This window comes from Chamaea fasciata, unplaced genomic scaffold (assembly GCF_029207755.1).
Source record: "Chamaea fasciata isolate MVZ Bird 193981 ecotype frontalis unplaced genomic scaffold, bChaFas1.0.hap1 SCAF_2, whole genome shotgun sequence".
In the NCBI taxonomy this organism is placed as follows: domain Eukaryota; kingdom Metazoa; phylum Chordata; class Aves; order Passeriformes; family Sylviidae; genus Chamaea; species Chamaea fasciata.
Window position 1 is genome coordinate 15,739,358 of NW_027094087.1, and position 15,623 is coordinate 15,754,980.

Below are 15,623 nucleotides of genomic sequence, written 5' to 3' on the forward strand. Positions count from 1 at the left end.
TCAAGAAAATACTGCTTTGGGTTTTTCCCTTCAGATTATATGTTCTATCGTAACAAGTAAAAAGGTTGCTTTCTGCTTTCCCTATGCTTTTTAAATAATGGTAGTATGCATTCCAACTAGCTTGGCTCAGCAGGCTTGAATTAGGCTTCATACAACTGTGAGAATGTGGAACACTTCTTGAAACAAACTGTTTCATCCTGGTTTTGTGAGAAATACTGTATCATTTTGCTATTACTTAAAAGCAGTGGTTTCAAAAAGCTGATTAGCACAATCAGTTCTTCACTACTGAAGGAATATTTTGGTTTTTTTCAACTGATGTACTGTTGAGGCAATAACACTTTTCTATCAGATGCTAGTCTAGATCTGATCACTGACAGAAAAGCAAAAAGATTCACATATTAATGCTAAAATTAAAAATAACAAATTATAAAAGTTAAACAAAGATTAATACAAAAAAAAAATCTCACATTGGTAGCACAGATTTTTGGGTGTGGGAGGATGAGAGTTTAGATTTTTGTGTTGTCTTTGAAGACCACTAATTCCGTGGCCATTCTTGGCTAAAACTGGGGAATATTCCACAGTAACAGAAATGCAGCGGCAAATACACAGATAATTACCCAGTAAGTCTTTGGCTTCCATTTCAGTTGTAAAAATAGTGATAGAATAATGGGATTCTGCACTTCAGTTATATGGAAGGTGTCTTTTCTCCTCTTCAGTGGTGGTTTGCTATTCCTACACAAGTACCACTTCAACCCCAACATCTACCCCTGTTCCAAGTGGCAGTGTAGCAACAGTGAAGTCCCCCAGACCTGCCAGTCCAGCCTCCAGTGTAGTCGTCTTGCCAAGTGGAAGTACTGTTTACGTCAAAAGTAAGTGATACTAGCAACTGATTAACAAAAGGGAAAGAAAGGGAGGACGTGGCTGAAGCATAGACCAAGTTAAACGCTCCAGCATTGGGCAAGTCATTTAAGGCCTTTGTACCTTCATTTAGTCTGGAGATTGAATTTATTGCTTCCCTTTTTCAGGTAGTGTTCAGGATAAATTCACTCACTGCAAAATGCTGCAAGGACCATTAAAGCTACAAGGACAACAAATGAAAAATATTTTGAAAATTAAATATAGAAATTTCTGGATATCAGTGAATTTCTGATCCAGCTTGTTGAGAACTAATGCATAGTAGTCACTTTCCTGAACTAGAAAAGGTCCCTCTTCCACTTTCACAGTTGACATAGAATTTTTTTATTTTTGGATGCAGTTTGGCAAGGGTTTGTGTTTACATACTATGTCTGGCCATTTTGTGATTTACCTGGAAGTCAGTATTAGTGAGGCTTATGTTCCTTGGCAGCTGCAAAAACTTCATACAAATTCCTACCAGAGACCCATCTTCATGTATTTAAATCTGGAAATGCAGGACATGCAATCTAGAAGCAGTCTTTTTTCTTGAGTGTGTATGTGTCCCCATCTTTGTTTGGCTAATAAGTCAGCTACGTCTAAAAGCAGATTATATTCTCATATATATGCGCTCATCATGGGTAGCTTTATTTTACTCTTAAAATGTTTCCTTCAGTTCTTATTTGATTCTGTTAAAACAACAAATAAAGATTAATAGTGAAATAGATAAATGCTAATTTTATGCTTGCTCTGTATACCTTTAATATCTTTAAAATTATTTAACTACTATTTTATTATTAAAATTTACTATTTTTATGCTATATGTATACATTTGTGTAAGCTTCTAGCTAATCAGAAATGCCACATAGTAGATAAATATGTTACTTACAAAACGCCATCATTTATGGCTCTGTCAACCCATTAAACCTGTTACATTAGGGTTTTTCATTTTTCTGATCTATGCACTAATCACTTGGCATTAGTTTGAAGATTCAGGGGAAAATGTTCTTAACATCTTAAAACTTTAGTGTAGACTTTATTGAATTATTACATGATAATGAGTATCAAATAAGTCTAGACACATGATACAGGGATGGTAATTTTTTTGTCTGTCCCTAGATTTAATTTCTTCTCTATGTCACGTGCTTCATTTTGTTGCTGTTGTTTTTATTGACTTTTTTTTAAGGAGTTGTGGTTTTTTTCAGAGTATGTTACATCAGTCACATTGATTTTAACAAATCTGCTTAGGAGCAGATTCAGGAGATCTAAGTTACAGTCAGGACTTTGCCACTGGTGTGTGGTGTAACCCCTTCCAAGTCACAGTCTGATTGAGCCATTAACCTTTCCATGGCTCTGCTTCCTTACTTATTAAGTGTGAGTTACAGTCAAAGCTGTATTACCTTTTAATTAAATGTGTGTGGAAAACTTTGTACAGCAATTTCTAACATGAAATGATAGGAATAATATTCTTGTGAAACCTCAGCAGTGAAAACAGGTGTTATGAGCTGTACTTTACATAAAATAATGCTCTGCTTGTTTAATGTTACTTTCTTATGTCTTGAGTGATTGGTTGGTGGATTTTTTTTGTAGACAGGGACCACAAAGAAAGTTTTCTTTGTTTCTCGGTGCCCCACCAAAATAACAACAATAGCAACTAACATGCTAGTTGCATGTGGATTTTGCATTTAAATGAATTCTGAAATTTTTAAATTACTGCGTGTGTTCAATATGATTAGTGCACTCACAGTTACAAGTTGCTGTAGTGCACTCACAGTAATACCTAGAAGCCTGTCCATAATAAACCTTAAAGTTATGTAATCAAACCTCTGCTTTATAGAGGGAGATTGCCACGAGGCTTATTCAGGGGCATAAAGTAAATTATTGGTTAGAGCTTTGAAATTTGGTTTTGTAGATCCACACTTCACTTGTACTTCTATAGCCAACTAAAGCTACATTTTTGAAGTCTGCTTCTCTTTCCTAGTTAGTTTCCAAACTTTGATAAAACTGTCAGCCTTTGGATGCATACCTGCAAATGAGCTACTACTCCTGCTGAGAGAGAATACCATTTTTCAGAAATGTGACACTGGGCAGTTTCTTGTCCGTGTCTTGCAACTTCACTTTTTGAATGCCAGGATATTTAGTAATTTTAATTAGAGATTGGCCATAATTAGATCTTGGCCCTAATTAGAGACTGACCACCACCTGAGTTTGCTTTGATTATCAGCAAGACTGCTTTTTGCTGTGATAGTGTTCTTTGTCATTAAGCTCCAGGCACATGGAACACGATTTTCAATCATCTTTTGCATAAGCAGGATTGTATCTGTTCAGCTTCTCTCTGATTCTTTTGCTTTTTAAATGGTTTGACACAGGTCAACATGGTAAGCATAAATAACAGGATTGCAGATTTGTCAGGGTTGGAAGAGACCTTCAAGATCATTTAGTCCAACTATCAACCTGCACCATCATAGTCACCTCTAAACTACGTCCCCAAGTGTCTCATTCAGATACCTTCTGAACACTTCCAGACTGTCATTTCCCTGGGCAACTTATTCCAATGCCTGACTACTCTTCCAGTGACGTTTCTTTTCTAATATCCAATCTGCACCTCCTGTGGCACAATTTGAAGCTATTTCCTCTTGTCACCTGGGAGAAGAACACAGCCCCCATCTGGCTACACCCTCCTGTCAGGAAGTTGGTGAGAGCCAGAATGTCCCCCCATAACCTCCTTTTCTCCTGTCTGAGCTCCCCCTGCTTCCTCAGCTGCTCCTGGTGCTCTAGACCCTTCCCCAGCTCTGCTCCCTTATCTGCGTGTGCTCCAGCACCTCAATGTCTCTCTTGTCAGGAAGTGCCCAAAAGTGACCCCAGGACTGTAGGTACTTCAGCAGTGCCCAGCACAGGGAATGGTCACTGCCCTGGTCCTGCTGCTGCACCAGTGCTGGGCCAGGACAGGTGCCATTGTCCTTGCCCACCTGGGCACACCTGGCTCATATCCAGCCAGCTATTGGCCAGTATCCCCAAGTCCCTTCCTGCTGGGCCACTCTTAAGCCACTCTGCCCCAGCCTGTAGCTGTGCATGGAGTGGTTGTGATCCAAGGGCAAGTCCTGGCACTTGGCCTTGTTGAACCTCAGCCCATGGATCCAGCATGTTCAGATCCTTCCTGCCTTCAGTGCTACCGAGTAGCTCTCAGATGTTTGCAAGGTTATTAACCTGTGTCTTTCTGTAATCTAGACCTGTGTCTTTCTGTACTTTATGAATCTGTTGCCTACTCTGGCAAGTTTCATTTGGATTTAAGATCCATTAATCATGCTGTTATCCTTTGCTGAGCTGACTATTGCAGCAGAGTTTTTTTTTTTTTTTATGTGTGCAGTATATGATTGTGAGGAAGAAAGAACTCCTTTGAGCCCGGACTTTTGTTTTTCATGATTGTGTGTTGGGTGCCATTTTATATCTGTAGCACAAAATTCACCAAAGAAGGCAAAAACTGATGAAGTGAGGATTGACTTTCACAGTTAGACTATATAATAAAAAAAAAATTACATCTCAAGATGCTGTATTGAGATGAAAAGCAGAAGGGTACTGCAAGGATAAACATGACATGGAAGTAGGTGCCAAGGCTGAAGTCTAAGGAGACTGTAGGGGAATAAACTTTGATAGTCCAGTTGCTGTAAACAAAACCACCACCAAAAAAACCCAAAGTAGTGTAAATTTTTAAATTGTGTGGAGCATGATCCCAATCCCCTTGTGTGTGTAGTCTCACTAGTCAAACTTCCGTAGACAGAATGAAAACCCTGTACTGGCTCTTACATTCTTTTAATCTCTCAAACTGAACGAAGTAACCCAGTAACTGAGTAGATTGGGTTTGGGGTGATTTTTTCTCTGATTCATGGCACTGTGAGGGTGGTCCTTGTCAAGAACCAAGAGCATCTGAGGTGTGATGCAGCTTGTTTGTGACCATAAGATGTAATTTGTCCTTTATTTCTTTTTATCTTACCTGAAAGAGGGTGTAAGACTCAAAAAAGGATGTAGTGTTTCAGAAAGCACTGAGATCTGCAGACAGGGGAAACATAATTTAGTAAAAGTATTTCTTTTCCAGGTGTCAGCTGCTCGGATGATGATGAAAAGCCCCGCAAAAGACGGCGAACTAATTCTTCTAGTTCTTCCCCTGTTCTCCTGAAAGAAGTCCCGAAGGCAGTGACTCCCGTCACTAAAACTATCACAGTGCCTGTAAGTGGGAGCCCCAAAATGAGTAATATAATGCAGAGCATTGCCAACTCCTTACCACCACACATGTCGCCTGTGAAAATAACCTTCACTAAGCCCTCAACACAGACAACAAATACCACAACACAGAAGGTATGTGGGGGAAGCTGCCAACTGTTACTGTATTCTGGTTTTATCAATGAATAAGATGTGATGTTTGACTCTTCCTTTCTATGATCTGACTAGCTGTTTTTTAAGGATTACACTTGGGATAAAGTAATCCCTCTTTAAAACAGTCAAAGGGAAAACCAAACTCTTGTATGAATTTAGTTCACCTGTGTGTGAAAGGACCTGGATTGACAGCTGTGGAGACTGAAGCCCTCTTTTTATCCACAGAACAGGTACAGCACAGGCAGCGGGAGTGCAAGCTTCCCCCAGACTGCCCCACCAATGTGCCTCAACCCTGACCTGAAGGGACCACTTCTAGGGATGAGAGGGGATTCAGTCTCCATGCTCATTAAATTCTTGGCCTCTCTGGTGAGACTGCCAACAAGGTTACCAGTTAGTACCATTTGTGGTGTTGGGTTTTGTGATATGGACACTAGTCCACTGAAAACTGGATCATATAGGCCACTGAACAGCCTTCAGATGGTAACAACTGTTGGTCAAAGGTAATCTTTCTTATTTCTATTTTCATTATGTATAATTATTCTTTGCAGTAGTAGAATTCCAGGAGAGGTGGCATGGACTTTCCCTTGCAAAGCCTTTTATCTAGAGACTAATTTTTTGGGGACTGTAATGCTTATTCTTGGAGCTGGTCAAAGTCTGGGGGGCTTTATTTTTCCTTTCAATGCTAGTGTGCTATTTCTCATTCTACATTAACAGTGTTACAGTGGTCAAAATCAGTTGCGTTATTTCTGCTGAGTGTGCCTAGCTTTCACCACAATGCAGTGTGCAGAAAAGGTTTTCCTTGTTTAAATTTTGTACTGGACTTAGATTTTTAAGTGCCTAATCTATGGCATGACTACATTACCATTCTTTAGGAGGCATTTCAGCTGTGTCTGTTCTTCTGTTCTTAAGATTTAAAAAAAGATGAATGGTTCAGACCAAATTCATTCTTGGTACAGTTATTAATTACAGTAGACTTCAGGAAGAGGTAGGGTATCTGTGGAATTAATTTTACCTTGATACCAATAGACTTATGGTAGGCTGGCCACTAACAAGCCTTTTTTTCCAACTGTGAGAGTTTGACTGTTGAGCTCAAGCCTTTGCATGTATTTGTCCTACTAGTCTTCTTTATTGCTTTATGGCTCTTTTTGGATTAGCAGAGTTCCTGTGTCTTGATTTTTGGAGACTTTAAAACCAAGTAAGATTAACTGAAGTAATGTGCAATAATGGTATTGCTTTCTGACCTCTTCCCACTCCAGGGAAGATGCTTTCATTTGATTCACTGTTCATTAACAGTGTCCATAATCAAATTTCATCTCTGAATATGAGTGTATAAGAGCGAGTGAGCATAAACCATCAAATTGAATTCAGTGCATCAACTCCACAGCTACTACAGGGCTTAACTTCTCCATCCTGTTGCATCTTAGGGTTATAATTTGTGCAGTAAGAATTTTTTGCCTTAAACTTATGTAAGGTTGTGTTAAGTATGGGTGTTGCAAATCGTGGAAGTTAAAGATGGAGTGTACTAAATCTCCAGAAGAGTGGACTGTTGATAGGACTTTTCCTGCAGTTATGCCTCTCCACTTGTTCTGACATGGAAATTTTAGAGTTCGCTTTGCATTGTATTATTTGACTGTTGCACTAATATGCAATGACAGAAAAATCAGTGCTTGTTTTGTTAGGCAGCCAGAGTAGCATTTGTATCTGAAGTTGTCACAGTGCCCTCTTGTGTTGGATTTAGAAATGCCAAAATATATAACGGGATTATTTTAGTGGGAGAAATCCGCTTTAGTAGTTTTACATTAAAAGTCAGTCTTGTTCATTCGTATGCATATTTCCAGTTTGAGTGTAAGTTGTTAGATATTAATTAAATTCTTTGTTTCCACTTGCCAGCTCTTTGAATTGTTTTGACATTTTAATAGGTTGGAGGAAGATTTGTCGTAACAACTAATAATGTCACAGCTCCAGTTTCTGGATTTTCTTGTAATAAAGTCACCTGTGTAGGACACGGAAGGAGTCGAGCTAGTGAAGTTTCTGGCAGTTACAATAACCTTATTTTTTCAGGGACTAAGTTTTGACATCTCTCAAAATAGAGCTGACAGGACTAAATTCAGTACATGCTGGGAATTAGATTTTACTGTAGCGATTAAAACCAACAACAAAATTACCAACTTGATTTGTGTGTGTGTGTGCATGTTTAAAGACAGGCAGTTTCTCTGCTGTAGAACATGGCATGCAGTTTTGGTGCCCTTGATGAGGTTATTTGGATCACTTCAACATACATGACAAAATAGTATTTCAGAAATACAGTGGTTGTGATCTGAACTTTAATACTTAATTTTTTACCTGAATTTTATGATTTCTGGATATACTTCATACATGAAGATTCCTGAACTTTGCTCTGCTCTGTTAATTTTGAAAGATGAGATAGATTAGGCAGACACAAACCTGCTTAGTCATAGTATAGCAGCCACTGTTGAACGGTAAGGTTTTACAGGCTTTTTCCTTCTTTGATTAAATAAAGTATTTTTAAGTGATACACTTGGATTTGAGGAAGTGCAATGGTCTACAGGAGTTGTGATTATGCCCAGATTCATTCTACATATCTGTATTTAGTTGCGATGCTGAACTTGCCCTGTCATCGTATAGTTTATATTCACACTAACCTATAATCTGCCTTTTTAAACTGCAAGTTGTCCTTTGACTGTGTTCCTAAATTAGTTGTCCTGGGTGGAATGGAGCTGACGGTAGACTTCAGACAGTTAGAAGTATTTCTAGTGTTAACTGACAGTTTAAAAAACAGGATAAAACTCCAGAGGATTATCACAGAATCCTTTCACTTCCAATTCTCAGACTAGAACAAGAACAAGCTGTGTTATGTTCAGCTCATCTGCATGGTTGTAGCCTAAGAGCAATTTGAGAAAGGTGTTTTGATTAAATCAAGAATAGGCAGAATGCAAAAATAACACTGATGCAGAAAAAATGTTCTCACTGGAGAATGCAGTCAAGTAGAAAAGCAGCAGAATGTGGAAACCTTGTCCTTCAGACACGGGTTAGTTGTGGTCAACCTGCTGTAGCTTGTGGGGTAGTAAGGTTTTGATTTTCCTCAGATCAAGAAGTTAAAGGTTTGTCTGAGCAGCAGAGACCATCAAACTAAGAACTGAGGCAAAAGAGGCAGAACCAGCCATGGTGGTGAAATTTGCTGCTTTGTTCCATCCATGTGGCTATTTCTCTCTTTTTTTTTTTTTTTTTTTTTTTCATTTTTCTTTAAGCAAATTATAAACTCGTAATCTCTTGCTGCTTGATTTGTTGCTTAAGTCTATTTCTGGTGCCATTATCATATTATTTCTTTATCAGGCAAGGTTTCAGTAGTGCTTGGCTAGCAGTGTGAGACTTTCTGTGTGAGCTGACACAGGTTTTCTTTGCCCCTTTTGTACCTTATTTTTCTAACGGCTTTTGTTTCATTGAATCATCAATAAGTTAAAATTCTCAAGGTTTTAATAAAATTTTTGTTGAGACAACAGCATTATTAAAATACTTTCTCAATATTCTTGCATGATAAACTGAAAATGTTGTATTTTTATGCTTCTTTTTCTATTTTAACTATTTAAGTACAAGAAGGGACATATAAGTTGAATAAAAGGAGTTTCTTTCGTCAACAGTCCCCATATTCAATACTTAATAAATGTTTAGTTTTCTAGGCCAGTTGCATAAGGACAGACATCTTTCAATGCTGTCATGAATTCTGTGTTTTCCTATGTCAGATCAGATTCATGAAGTTGTAGTTGTAACTTGCACTGGAGTGATGTTTATTCTCTTCAGACAAATGGATTTCGGACAAATCAGAAAGAATTTCTCATTACTGAGAGCACTAAAAGCAGTATTTGCTTCAAACCTAAACCATTTTTCTTTCACTGATGAAATACTGTTTACAGACTTGTAGATCAAAAGCATTTCCCGATACTGACTCAGCAAGTGCTTGTTAATTGTTAAAGAAAAAAAAATCTGTTTTCTCTTGTTGCTGGTTCTTGATATTTTTGCAAAGCTTTGGAAGAATGGCACTTAAAACTTGCTGGAAATCCATTCAGTTTCTCTTAAAATGGGTTTCAAGCTTCCTGGTGCAGTTTAACGAAGTCAGGTTCATTCCTGTCTGTTTGCCTTCAGACATGAGATAATTCTACTTTAATTGGATAGTAATTGTTTTTCTTAAAAATCCTAATTTTAATGAAGTGTTAATCACCACTTCTTCAAAATAGTTGAAACTTTCTTGTGAGAAAATTTGATTGACAGTCTTAAAAGCTCTTAATAAACACATATCCCTAAAACTAAGTACACAGATAGAAGTGTTACTGAAATTTCTATGCTTCTAAATAGAAGCAAGGGACAAATGAATTTCTTCTTGTTTTTTTTTTTTCTTCTTTAGGTCATAATAGTAACCACCTCTCCAAGCTCAACTTTTGTACCCAACATCCTTTCCAAGTCCCACAATTATGCTGCAGTTACAAAACTTGTCCCGACATCAGTCATTGCCTCAACTACTCAAAAGCAGCCCGTGGTTATCACTGCTTCCCAGTCCTCTGTGGGCAGCAGCAGCACCTACTCCACTCCCTCCTGCACTGCAAATACTATTGCTGTGACTGCTGTAGTGTCATCCACACCATCAGTGGTTATGTCAACAGTAGCACAAGGTATGGCAATTATCTTACAAAGGCTCTTGCATTGAGGAATTGGACTTTGCATTGAAAATAGCACTGAAGAGATGCACTTTTTGTTTAAATATGAGTAAAGCACAGGATATGTGAAAGAAATCAGCTGATGAAACTAATCCAAGGGACTCCACAAAAGTTCTTGAACTGTTTTTCTCTGTATGTCAACAGTTAATGTACAGATCCTCCTTTTAAAGATGATGTGGTGGGGTGGTGTGACCTAGTTCTAAAACAATATAACCTCAAAATGACTGGCTTTAAGAACTTTGTCTGATGCATAGAAAAATGTGCATTTTCAATATCTGAAGGTGATTGCATCTCTAAAAGACCAATTTACGAAAACATGCAAAGTTAGCATCAAGTAGATACAACTTATTAACACACCTAGATGACAATTCTGAAAGGTAGAGAAGTGTTTACACCTTTTTATTTGTGTATTCTATCAGCGTGTCAGTTTTAAAGTCGTTTATAATTAAGACTTGAGTGGGCCTGATTAAAAAGCTTATGTTTCTGATTTCAAATTCCAACTGTGTATGCTAGATTGACTGTTTCAGCTTCACAGCCACCAGCTAGCATTTGAAAGGGAAGCTGTGAATTAATGAATGAATGGGCCTTAATGAGCAGCACTCGAAAGAAAAACTGCCTGACAATGGCAAGTGTCACATCGCAATTTTTCCCGATCTGTATTTTCCATTCTTGTTCCATTCCACAAAACATTGGATAGCCATATGAAGGAGGTATTTTCCTTCCCTATTGCTTGTATTAATATAATCAGATATTAATCTATGGAGCAGAAGGGCTCACAGCAGGCTTTCGTATTGTTTGAATTATTGATTTTTAGTTGGGTTTGATCATGGAGGAGACTTTAATTCTAAAGTACATTGGGTGGAGTATCTCTCCAGCGTTTTTTTTTCCAAGACTGTCAGTGTCATTGCAGAAGATGCTGGTGAAAAGTTTTGTGCTATGAACTGTTAATATATTCAAATGTAAAATTAAACTCATGAATGAAAAGACCTGCCCAAGGAAGTGGTGTAATCATCTTAAATGATGCAGTAAAAAAGAGCTGCTTTTCCAGAATTGTACCTTTACTATGATTTCTGTCATCATCACTTCAATCTGTTTCTGTTTTCCGCTACAACTGGGATTTAGTTGAAAAATTACTTCATAAGATATGGACTTTGTTTGTCTGTTTTGGTGCTTATGGATATGTAGTTTAGAATTATATACAAAGCTAGATTTTGCTGTAAATGTTGTGACAGCTATGTAAGGGAATGACAGAGATAAGAAATAAGATTTATTTGGGAACATTGTCTTTCCATCTTACGGCAGACTTCTTTTAATCACTTTTACTTATAAGATCACCTAACCTAACAGCACAAAACAGGTGACCCACAGTTTATAACTTACATACTTGATTTTTTTAAAATGCCAACTGACTCTTTTGCTAACAGATAACTCCCTTCTGGCATTGACGGGTTTGATATTTGACATCATCCTGTCACCACTTTTTGTCATTGTGATTTTGGAATCATTGAATCACAGGATGTTTTGGGTTGAAAGGGAATCTTAGACATCTACTTCCAGCCCCCCTGCTAGGGGCAGAACCCCTTTGACTAAACTAGGTTGTTATAAGTATTTATAAATATCTATCTATCTATCTGTCTATATATATATATTTAAAATATTTTCACTATAGGTGGTTTGCTGTCTCAGAGGTTAGAGATGAGTCTATGAAAATACTATTGAATTATTTGTATTACAAAAGGTGCAGAAGTAGACTGGGTTTGTGGTCTTTCCATTAGCTGCTGTTCTGCTGCCACACTGAAAATCTGTATAAAGCTCCGTTACCTCCTAGCAGAGCACTTCTGCTGAATGGGAGCTTTATTTCCTCACACATATCAATGTGTTTTTCAGTTGTAAAGATAATTGAAATATAAGATTATTTTAGAAATTACAGTATTTTTCTTTCTCATTGCACTGTTGAATCTTAAACCCTTTACTCTTTCACAGGTGTATCTACATCAGCAGTTAAAGTTGCCTCTACCAGACTACCTTCCCCAAAAGGTTTGGTTGGGAATCCAACTCAGATCTTAGCACAGTTTCCCAAACAGCATCAGCAATCTCCCAAACAGCAGCTGCACCAAGTCCAACAGGCCCAACAGCAGCAGCAGCAACCACAGCAGCAGCAGCTGGTGCCATGTTCTGTAGCCCAGCAACAGCCACAGCAATCTCAGTTGCCAGCTGGTATCAAGCCCACCATTCAGATCAAACAGGAATCAGGTAGTTGGAGTTGATCTTGGGTCACATTGATGAGGTCTGACTGCAACTCAGGAAAGTAGGGCAGAATTCTGTGCCAAAATGTGCATGGGGGAGTGGTCATGAAGGCATCATTTCTTGAGTACAGGATTTGGCTTCAAGCATGACTATAAGTAGATAGTGAAGGATGTTTTAATGTTTTCAAGTAACAGTAATTAAAGAATTTGGTTCTTTCAGTCTTCTTGTTTGGTTCAGGTATTACAGATCATGCTTTTGGTATATATGTTTTTATCTTAGAGGTTGAGAGGTATGTTAATAACTTCAAAAGTAGTGTGATTGGCAGCGTGAAACACACCAGTTTTCTGAAGATCCAAGAGTTGTGCAACTATATCACCTGGGAAAAGAAGTTACTCCATGTTTTAATTATTTTCTTTGGTCCAGAAATCAAAATGTACTTTTGAGGTACTTGTCAAAACAAATACTGTTAGATCTGGAAGTTAGACTGGATTCTTTTTGTGACATTGATTCACTCAGCTGACTTTGGGCAAGTCATGTAATCTTTATTTCTTGGCTTTTCTCTGCTGTAGCACACAGGTTTTATCTCAACAAGAAGTAGTAAGAAATAAAGTTTGCAAAGTTATCTGGTTCTCAAATAAGTGCTATAAAAGTGCAAAGTATTTTTATGTGTATTAATATAAAGTCAGTATTTTATTTTAATCCTGCCAGTGAAATTATTATTTTATATCATACTATTTAGATCAAAAAATTAAAATAGACCATGAAATGAAAAAATAAACAGCCCTACTCCTGTCCTTTGATAAAACTACCTTTTGGATTATAGGACCATTGCTTAAGAAAAATAATAGCTACTAATTAAGACATAAAAAAGGCTTCCAGCCATTGATCAATATCAATATGAGTTTCGTTTCCTTGTCTTCTACAATGAATTTAGGCTTATTGTGCTTTTTATTTAAAAGTTTCTTTGGAAATATCATCTGATACTAATTCTTTCTGGAAGATGTGAATCAGTTTTCATGGAGACTTTACTTTTTATCCAGTTTTGTGTCTGGATGATGCAGAGACTTCAATTTCTCTTTCAGTTTGGAGCTTACTTGCTCTGTACTGCTTTTATAGTCAGTGTAGAGGGAAGAAAACATCTCTGGAGGATGTTCCATATCTCAAGTGGACAAAATTTTTCACCTAGGAATACTTATGTGCAAACGTAAGTGCTTCATCTAGATGGGATTCATCCAGGCTGTGTGTTCCATGGTATTTGGCCGCCACAGTGCAATGCGTTTATGTCATCATGGAACAGATCATAAGATGCACATCTCCTGGGTGCACTTTTGAACAGATGTTGTGAATCTGCTGGTTTGCAGCTGAGAAGTGAATTTCACAGAGGTACCATTCCCCAACACAAAATGGAGAGAGATGGAACAGAATCCTGGAGGTACTAAGGTGCCCTCATCCTTCATTCTTACTGATTCTACTCATAGTTTAGGCCAAATTTCTTTGTGGCTTTAAGATAACCAGTAAATCAAGGGGAAAGAGAGCAGTTTACTTAAAGCAACCTTCCCCAGCCAGTGTCGCAGTTGCTTCTTTACAGTCACCAATACTCCTTGTGCAGAAATGTTTTTTAATTTATTCAGGATGGTAAAGTTGGTCTAGCCTTATGACACATTAGGATTTACAGACTGAATTGATAAAGAGTTACTTTGCTTCTAGGTGGTTCATTGTATGTGAACCAATTTAGTCTTCGTTGTGACCTCTTGGCTCCTGGGAAAGTTCTGGATTTTTGTATCATGGATCAGGAAAAATAAAAAATTATGTCAAGAAATCAGTGATGGAATGGACAGTGGAAGTAGCTAGGTACTGAAACAGGCACATGAAAGGCAAAGATAATGACTTTTCTTGGTATTTGCAAAACAAGCAAAAAACCCAACCAAAACTAAGCAAAAAAAAAAAAAAAACCAAACCCAAACCAACACCCCAAAAACAAACAAAAAACTCCCTCAAAAATTAAATAATTTTTTTCTTGATCAAAGAATACGTGGGCTCAGAATTGAAGCCTTGTGGGGCTACTTGCCCACTAGGCCTTGGTCTGAGAAAGCATTTCAGAAAGTAACTTATCGTGCCTGTATTTTAACAGTAACCTTTCTCCTTTCCTAGGTGTTAAAATAATCACTCAACAGGTGCAGCCCAGTAAAATCCTTCCCAAACCAGTTACAGCGACCTTGCCCAGCAGTAGCAATTCACCCATTATGGTGGTTAGCAGTAATGGGACTATCATGACAACTAAACTGGTCACTACTCCCACTGGTAAGTTATGGCTCTGAGAAGGGAAGGGAGGGTAAACCCAGACATACAGGTGATCAAACATGGTTTCTTAGGGTTAACAAAAAAGCACTTGCCTCTTCTGAGCAGTGGGCACAACGGCACATTCACAATCCTGTTGTTATTTATTCTAGATCAGGAGTTTTGCACTGAGTGCTCTTTTATTCCTCTGTTTGAATTGGTACACAAAAATACCATTATTCCTTCCCCACTAGGTTTATTATAAGGAAGTTTTTATGCAACCTATACAGCTACTTTGCACTTCTGTAGTACCTTATATTACATGATTTATACTGACTTAACTCAAGCAGACAGGTCAGCACCATTCCTGTTTTGCATAGATGGACTTCAGAAGACATGTGACTTGCTCATAGTCCTGCAGTGAATTTATAAAAAGACCAGTAAATTGAAATTTAAGCTCCCAGTGTTTTTCTGGGCATCTGATTGTATTTGTGTTTCTAATATATAATAATGCAGACTGTTCTGATTCTAAACTTGCCTGAAGAAAACTTGAAAGTTAAGCTTTATCCCAGTTTTCAGAAAACTCTTCATTTCTTGATTTTTTTCTGTGCATGGGCTGGGAATATTAGAACCATAAAATTGTTATGGTTGAAAAAGCCCTCTAAGATCATCAAGTCTGACCACTAATCCAGCACCACGATGTTCACCACTAAAATCCTTGTCCCAGGTGCCACATCCACATGGCTTTTCAATGCTTTCAGGGATGTTGGTTCCACCACTTTCCTGGGCACCTTGTTCCAATGTCTGACCACCCTTCCCATGAGCAATTTTTTCATAATATCCTACCTGAACCTCCCCAGGCGCAACTTGAGGCCATTTCCTCATGTCCTTAGTGTAAACTAATGGTTAATATTCTGTTTGTAACTTTTAAAGTACTTCACGTTTTTAAGTACGTTGGAAAAAACGGAAGTTTTGCAGTTCATTTATTGGTAAAATCTGTACTGTGCTCTTTTGGATGTGAACACACCGTTCTTGATGAAACAAACTGCTTTGTTCTGTGACCTTGTGTAATTAAGGGCACTACCTGCAGCAGTACAAGCAGAATGG

General features: G+C 37.9%; 1 protein-coding gene across 14 annotated transcripts in view; it reads left to right on the top strand.

The window, feature by feature from the left end:
* The window catches only part of EMSY (EMSY transcriptional repressor, BRCA2 interacting), a 41,332-nt gene that overhangs the window by 8,227 nt on the left and 17,482 nt on the right, over positions 1 to 15,623 (top strand). For 9 of the 14 annotated variants that reach the window (XM_066208783.1, XM_066208853.1, XM_066208813.1 and 6 more), the window contains 5 exons: positions 717 to 869; positions 4,985 to 5,244; positions 9,683 to 9,947; positions 11,976 to 12,245; positions 14,391 to 14,540. In XM_066208783.1, the coding sequence (XP_066064880.1) occupies positions 717 to 869; positions 4,985 to 5,244; positions 9,683 to 9,947; positions 11,976 to 12,245; positions 14,391 to 14,540 (1,098 nt within the window). The remainder of the gene's footprint in view (positions 1 to 716; positions 870 to 4,984; positions 5,245 to 9,682; positions 9,948 to 11,975; positions 12,246 to 14,390; positions 14,541 to 15,623) is intronic. The other 5 variants (XM_066208841.1, XM_066208862.1, XM_066208871.1 and 2 more) reach the window with 4 other exon arrangements.